Source organism: Osmerus mordax, chromosome 8 (assembly GCF_038355195.1).
Source record: "Osmerus mordax isolate fOsmMor3 chromosome 8, fOsmMor3.pri, whole genome shotgun sequence".
Classification (NCBI taxonomy): Eukaryota; Metazoa; Chordata; class Actinopteri; order Osmeriformes; family Osmeridae; genus Osmerus; species Osmerus mordax.
In genome coordinates, this window is record NC_090057.1 from 17,528,854 (window position 1) to 17,537,288 (window position 8,435).

General features: G+C 41.1%; 1 protein-coding gene across 4 annotated transcripts in view; it reads right to left on the reverse strand.

Moving 5' to 3' along the window:
* The window catches only part of ezrb (ezrin b), a 56,241-nt gene extending 48,294 nt beyond the window's left edge, over positions 1–7,947 (reverse strand). Inside the window, exons 1-3 of one of the 4 annotated variants that reach the window (XM_067241168.1) lie at positions 7,812–7,947; positions 6,759–6,851; positions 2,571–2,654 (exon numbers count right to left, since the gene is read on the reverse strand). In XM_067241168.1, coding sequence (XP_067097269.1) covers positions 2,571–2,654; positions 6,759–6,770 — 96 coding nt within the window. In that variant the 5' untranslated portion in view covers positions 6,771–6,851; positions 7,812–7,947. Of the gene's footprint in view, positions 1–2,570; positions 2,655–6,758; positions 6,852–7,026; positions 7,170–7,767 lie in introns of those variants that run through there. The other 3 variants (XM_067241169.1, XM_067241167.1, XM_067241170.1) reach the window with 3 other exon arrangements.
* Positions 7,948–8,435: the final 488 nt, after the last annotated feature.

An 8,435-nucleotide genomic window follows, 5' to 3' on the forward strand; every position in this document is an offset into this window, starting at 1 on the left:
AGAATGTGTTTTAAAAATGAGAATGTGTTTAGAGTTTTGCTGAACAGTCTAAGTGAGATCTGCAAATTGGGTTTTACCATGTGAAATGGTTTAAGGTATTGACAACAGACAGGCACAATTAGCTACATGAGTTCAGGCAACTGAGAACTTTGTTCAGCCAATGGGTTTTAGTGTTTTAGCAATTGAGAAAAACTGAATAGTCAAATATATATTTGATTTCTTCTTGCGTCTCTGGGAGTGAAGTCATGTAGCCTATGCAACAATTAAGTCACGTTTTCAGCATGAGGGTCACGTGTATATACATAGACCTACCACTCCCTCCCAGTGACTCTGAGTCGCCACTTTCCTCAAGCCCTTTTGCTCCGGTGCCGTCTCTATTTGATTATATGTGACAAATAAGAAAGACAAATAAGATTAATAAACTATTACATGAACAAATGCAACGAACCGCAACTAAATCCATGTTTTTTCTAAAAGTAATGGTTCGCAAATGATCTCAGATTTACTATACTCAGTATTTTGAGTATTTGTCAGCTAAAGATGGAAATATCAAGGTTCGTACACATTCATTGTTGTTGTGTACCTTACTGTTAAAAATGCACTGCTAATAAAGTGAGTGTTGGCAAAACTGGTTGTCATTTTTATGTTGAGGTGGCGGGGGTGTTGTCAGCAGCTGCTGAATGTAACTAATAAAGTAACTTAATCTAACGTAGTTACTTTTAAAATCAAGTGATCTGTAAAGTAACTAAGTTACTTTTTAAAGGAGTAATCAGTAATCCGATTACTTTTTCAAAGTAACTGTGGCAACACTGCATGTACTGCAAGACACATTTGTTTACGTATACACAGTAAATACATTTAGCAATAAAGAAAATGGATTTTGGATTTTGAAACACTGGATTTGGGTGTTTCAACACCCATCGACACTTTCATGATGTGTATGACTGTTTAGCCTGTGTTCTGTTCTGTTCTATTGGCGTATGTGAAGCCCTCTGTGACATTGCTTGTAAAGGGCTATACAGATACTGTAAATTAGATTTTATTTTGAAAATATTACAGTAACCATCACAACTTAGTACTGTCAACAAAGAACAAAGAAAACGGGGTAAAAACCCTCTGGGCCACTGAACATTTGATTCAGAGAATGGGGTTTATTGTTTTAGGAATTGTGAAAAACAAATGCTTATTTAGCAGATCTAATCACTGAGTCCCAGCCTTACACTGCCCAGTCCAGTCTAGCCTGGCCAAGCCTAGCGTAACTTACCCCCAGCCCAGCCTCCAGCCTAGTCCAGCTCTCCCACCCACTCACCCTACCAGGAACACCCTCAGGATGAGCTGACCACGGTTCCTCAGCATTTCCCCAGAAGCGGACTGTGTGTGTGTGTGTGTGTGTGTGTGAGTGTGTGAGTGTCCCTGCTTTCACAGATGGGGGGATATCTGTCTCAGGCCAAGCTAAAACTAAATCAAGCCATAGACCTCTGAGACTGTGGTAGCAGTAGCTGGTGGTCATGATATGACATCAGAGTTACCATCTGAAAACCTCTACTAGACATCAAACAGGAGCTGAATAGTGTCTGAACGGTGTCTGTTACTGAGAATAACAAAGCATCTACACTGATATGAGCTGACTGTTTATTGCATTGAACAGCAGTATGTGACACACCCCACAGTGAGGTATTTTAGCATGTAGGTGGAGGAATTTGAGTGGAAGTTAACTGACATACAATGCTGCCATCCTTTAGTTTTGGTTTCCTTGAGAGGTCAGGCAGACTGAAGGTGAAACATCATTCACATACACATACAAGCACACACACACACACACACACACACACACACAGACAAACTAGTTATTCAGGAAGCGATTACACCTCTCTCTGTGATGGAATCGAGGTAAATTTCCCTTGGTGTCTTTTAAAACAAGTATGTGTATAATTATATCCATTCTATGCTTTTCTAAGCTGTTTACTGTTGATTCTAATTTCAGAAACACAGAACTTTATGGTTAGCTAAAACTCTTCAATATCCACATTGTTCTTATCCAAATCAAACAGGCAAAAACAGTCATGTAATGAATCTTTCCGTAGAATAGCTCAAACACAGGAAGTGGGAGTTAGTTGATGAACAGACAGCTTTCATAAGTCCTAAACAGATCTGACTGTTGTCAGTAACTATGACCTGGAGGAAGTCGACTGTGCAACATAATTCACAATGGCCTCTGGGTGGAGTTCAACAAGCTGGTTGCCTGTGTGAGTGTGTGAGTAAAGGCCCTTGCACACTGAGTGCGAAATTTTCATATGCGTTTTTTCGCAATCGTCAGCCTCAACATTCGGTGGCTCTGAATTGCCAAAAAAACTATCAAAATGCTGGCTATGGATGCGAATACGCAGAAAATCGAACCCGATCTGAACTTTTTTTTGACGGACGAACGTTTCGGAGGCAGTGTGTAAGCGCGATTGACATATCGTGAGGTCGTATTTATTTTTTAATATGCGAACATTTCGGATACGAATTTCGGACTCAGTGTGCAATGGCCTTATGTCTGTGTGTATGTGTGTGTACAGTATACAGACCTGGTCAAACAGCTGTTTGCCGGTGGTGCTGGGCTGGACGGCAAACTCCAGCTCAGCGTCCATGGTAGTGACGCGTACATTGACCTGCAGAGGACACACAACAGAGAAAAACTAGATTTTTCACAATACACGATGGGAGCAACAGAGAGGGGTCGAAGAAATAGAGAAAGGTTGAAAACTATAATCATGAACAGAGAATTATGTGTGTCAAACTGCCAAACTTTAAAGGAGAAGGGGGTGTTTGCAGAGTAAACATGAGGAACTGTGTGTTTATATGGAGCTCTCTCTCTTCTGAGAAGAAGCTCTGATTGAAATAACCCTGACAGGCAACATCTTGAGGGAGTTTCTAACTGAAACATTTGACTCCACTGGCTCCTTGTTACCGTGTTTTTCTGTGAAGAGCCATTCTTTTAAACAGATCCCCCAATACACAATTAGACCTCTGATTGATTGTCAGAGCCAAATGTGCCATGGCCAAGAAAGCAGCTGGGAAAAAAGCTTGTTAAGGTGTAAGATACAGGTACAAGCATACTGTAGGTGTACAGAACGAGGGAGGGAGGGAATGCTGAGTGTAAGCCCGGACACAGAACAGCCATTGAGGATGGAGGGGGTGGGGGAAAGGTATGCTAGGGCACAGACAATGTCCACTCATTCCCATTGACAGAAGACAGAGGAAAGGCATGCCTATCCATTCACTGGTTATTGATTGATATGACTGACATACTGTATGCGCACGAAAAAGGTAGTCCATCTCACTGGCCTGCTTGACGAGGTGAGTGTCCGCTCACAGAGGTCCGACACAGAAATTACCCGTCAAAACAACCGGCCTTAAAACAGGCATATTGTCCAAAGACAAATTATGTCAACCGCCATTCACAGTCAGACAGAATACAAGGGACTGTGGCCTAGTTACAGTATTGTCATAAGTAGTGAAGTTAGCGACAAGGCACAATTTTGTTTTTTATTTGGACTCCAGAGTTGTGAGCTACTTATGAGCCAAGGGAACCTGGAATTTGCAGAGGTGATAAAAGAGCCAGCCATATAAAAGGAGTGTAGAGGTCGTGAGAGAGAGGATAGAGAGGAGGATAGAGAGGAGGATAGAGAGGAGGATAGAGAGAGAGAGAAGTTTTAACAGAGGCTTTGGTGGGATCTTTCATCTCCTGACCATTGAGAATGACATTGAGGCTACAGTGAGCAAACTGAATGACACCCACTGGAGAGGCTCTGTCTCTGACTGGGCTTATGACTCACACAGCTCTCTGAACATACTCCTTCCACAAACAGATAGATCAGGATTATATTACAAACAGATGTTTTACATCCCCTTTACACCACAGAAATGATGATGGAAAGATAGAATTGATGAGAATTGCTTTTGCTGGTCTGGATAAAGCCCAAAGACATATTGATTAGTGCATTGTGCAGACACTGACAGGTTGAGTGTCTTACAACTGTGCCTGTCTGTTTTCTAATGGAGCCAGGGCTTACAAAACACACACACACTTAAATGACTTCAGACCTTCAGATGAGGGGCGCTACAATAGAACTGATTTCAAATCAGTTTAGTGAAAGTAGAAAACTATATTTTGTTTCTCAACCTTGCTGCGTGATTCTGGATGTTCCCACTAATGGCCAATGTGGGGCAGCTATGAGCCCCCAAGACCAGAGGAGACGAGGGGAAGAGAGCATGCACACAAACACCAGCGAGAGGGTGACTCATATAAATCGGTGTTAGTCTACAAATGTTAACTGCAAGCTGTTCAACAAATGAGAAAATATGACACAAAACAAAGAAATACCTTCAGGAAAGACCCACATTTCTACTGTGTGCAGCCCCAGCAAGAATCAGACTGGAAAGCCACAACCATGATCTCATGCCTCCAAAAACCTGACAACAGTTTTTGTACTACGCAATGAGGATGAACTGAAGTAACTATCTACAAAACTGAAGGAGACCCTGTGATGACCCCTGATCCAGACAGAAAGCCAAATATTTGTATTGCTTTAGAAATCTGGGGCCTAATGGCAGCAAATACTTACTACTATAGTTCAGGGAAGCTCTTTTCAGTAAAGAGACTTCCTGATTTCCCCCAGTGTCTTTGTACTGTGGCTATCCCATTGATGGGGTTAGAGTCTGGTCAGGCGTGCTTTAAGGTGTTGAGGTTTTCTTTCCTGGAGTAGTCTCACTAGGCTGTGCTGCATTCCACGGTATTGGTCTTTCAATAGTTAACCATGCGCATGCTTTGGGAGGCTTTACAAGTATTTGGCAATGTGTGTAGTCAGGGGAACAGGGTAGAAATGCTTACAGTGCAATATATCCATAAACCGCTGTGCTGCCTGGTGAGTGAACGCACTGTAGGTCTATGTCCTGTGGGGCAGGAACAAGTGCTAATCCCTGCTGTTCACCCTTTTTATTAAAGCTTTTAAAAGTGACACCTTTGATAAGTGGATTACTGAATGCAGCCTGTGGTTTAGGCTACCACCAATGCTTGGCCCGCTTGTTGACAAAACACTAATAGTAAGTTTTAAAGATTTAATTTTTTTATCACTTTTCAGAGTTTTTGTTTGGACTAACTTGACCCGATGGCGTTACAGGCATCATCTAGTTATCAATTATTTAGAGGAACAAATTATAACAATGGTTTGGGACATGAAGAGGAAACACCCATCCATGTTGGTCATGGAGGCCACGCCTTGTATGGTGTCTGTCACATGGATGTTGGAAGGACCACACGGAAACAGGATTCTGGGAGAGTCAAGGAACACCGTCATTCACTTAATGACAATGTGTCATACTGACAAGTGTAACATGAGCCAGGTTGAGACCTAACCAGAATAAAAATCTAGTCTGACTTTATCTCCTTGGATTCCTCTCTCCTTTCTCTCTCTCTCTCTCTCTCTCTCTCTTTCTCTCTCTCTCTTTCTCTCTCTCTCTCTCTCTCTCTCTCTCTTTCTTTACCTCATTCAGCCAAATTACTGACTGCTTAACGACAACAAATAATGCAGACCCAGACAGAAATTGCCACTGGCATGGGAGACAGAATATTATTACGGCATAATTACAGATACACTAAATTACAAAGTTCAATAAGCATCTGCTGTTTGTCACTGAAACTCAACCCCCTACTAACCTAATTTCACAGTGTTCTACAAAAGCCTTTCCACTGTCAGTGAAACATAAACCCTTACTTCCTAACCAAGACTTTAAAACAGAAGAGCTTTTTGGGGATTTTTTTGGAAAATAGATTACTCAAAGAAAGGAACAATTTCATTCAAGCTTACTAAAACAGACTACTGCAGTTCAAGTAATAATTCTTGCCTTGTGAATACACTGTTAGACTTGTAAAAGGTTTAAAAGAACAGGAACATTAAAAGGAACCCATTCTTCGATTGGGCAACGTCCTAATAAATAACATCAAATTTTCCATCATTTTCTATCATTTTCTATCATACAGCACCATGGAGATGATGCCACTTCCATAGTGACACATAACAAACAAGGGAACATTATGATAATGCCTTCATTGATAGAATAAAGTACTGAGCCCTGAAATTAGCCATACTTTAGTCGGAGCAATGGAAATCAATCCATTTTAACATTTGCTCCCATATTTGTGAAGCCCTGTGTTGTAATTGCCAAGCATGTCATTGTCCAGAAAACCCTGTCACGCCGATACAGTATTTGCGAAATAAAAAAAATTTAATTGAAAAATGTAAAAATTTAACAGCAGCCCAGATCTGAAGGAAACTCAAATAAAATAATGACAGAAAGAAGACGCTGAGTGGCCTGAAATAGAGATAGAGAGGGAGTATCAGGGGGAGATAGAGATCTCCCTGATACATTGGAAGAAGTCTTAAAATAATAAATCTGCTTGGATTGGTCCATAAAGGTATAGTTCAAATACATTTGAGTAAACCATTTCAGGGGTTTCTTTTAATTCACAAAAGAACAGTTTCTACACATGTTATAGAAGTACTGCCAGGGCTACTTCAGGCATCGTTATTCTCAAGACCCAGATGAATACCTTCTCTCATCAGACACCGTGGCAGTAGCCTTCATCTCTGGTTAGCCTACTCCCAAATTACAAATCCTTCACTACTCTACTACCAGCGGTTTCGCACTAGTTTACTTGATACAACAGTTTTCTATACACTTCAAATGTTTTAAACAATCAAATAAATACTTACTGCTTTTGGCATAGTTTGTCCTTTTCGTGGTTCGGGAAGCTATAAAAATGGTTCAGAAATACTTCGGATAGATGACGTTTCCACTCTGCCTTCCTGTTGAGTGAAAGAGGAGAAACGAGTTTCAGCCACCCCCGGTGATTTTGAGTCAGACGGGACAAGCCTTCCTTTAAACGCTCATCTGAAATAAGTTTGATTGGCGCAGTAGGCCTACACGTATATCCATATGAAAACCGATTAAATAAAAAACGTTGGATTAACCAAGCCTCACCCAAACGCCACGGGTATAGACTAATACAGTTACAGATCAGTCTCCACCCTTCTTGGTCAACACTAGTCGTTTGTGTGTAGACTGGAGGGATAGCCTTCTACCCGACAGAAACTGTAGTCTATTATTGTCAAAAGAACCAGAAGTCCTGCAAAGGCTACAACATAAAAGTCACAGACAGGAACATGGCGACCGTTGTTACGATATCAAAGTTGCTACGGTTGGAAATAAATGTAGACTACAAATTTATCAGCCATCACCCGCGTACTTGCCGTTTCAGAGTAGGCAAACAGTTTACCGACAGCAAATTAGGCCTAGGCTAAATGTAATTTAACAAGGCAAGTGTTTTGATTATTTTTTTGCAATTACACGGAAACCCAACAAATGACACTGCCGTTCGTAGGGTTCACATTGTTTGACTGTGTCAACTGTATCAACATACTGGATACAATAGAAAACATAAAATATATAAAACATATTTAACATTTCCCTGTCTTCAAGAAAATTGTTGGTTAGCTTACAGCTGCAACTGTACCTATAGTTTTTAAAATAATGTCGCAAGATGCATTCTAAGTGTAGCCTACAGTCTGAAACCAAGCCACATCCCACTACAATAATCCTAGAGACACCTGTTGTGAGATTCGCCTCCTTTGTGGGAATGAGGCGGCATAAGAGCACCAAGAAATGAAGAATAAAGTAGGCTAATGATCAACCCTTTGTATTATTCATGCTCTTTACACTTACTTTAATGTTTGATACCTTTTGTAGTGTTATTTGGTCAATCTTACCGGATCTGTTGTGATTAAAGATAAGACTGTAGGCTACTACCACAGGGCTGCAGCCGCGGATACTCCTCTCCGTCTGCTTACTTCGCAGCGCAGCAATATGGCTGATTCGTCGCTCACTTCATCGCACTATTCAACTCCTGCCGCTTGGTTTCACTAGAAGCTACTGTGGTTTCTGTTGATTCATAATGCTTTACAAAGGTACTGTCATTCCAGCTCCCACGGAATGACCTCTGTAACTGCATCAAACTGTGCATCTAAATGATGGGACCATTTCAATTACCCTATGCAGTTTTATAAACAGATTTAGTTAGCCTATAAAACATGTCCTTAATTATCAAGGGACGAGTGCCATCCCGTGTGTTCACTCATTTAGGCATTGACATTCTTAAACATGGAACATTTGTTGACAAAATGATTGTGCGAGTCATTTAAAAAGTAGGCCCCTAACATTGTTTTAAGTTTCAAGTTTGTGTTTATTGGCCATTTGCAAGTGCAGGTACATTGGAACTCTTGGGTCCTGCTCCTTAGCGTGCATGTAAACGTAGACTCCCGTCTGGCAACCCAATTGAGGCCATATGAATTAGTAACCTACCTTAATTAGTAGACTAATACACAGGCACCATA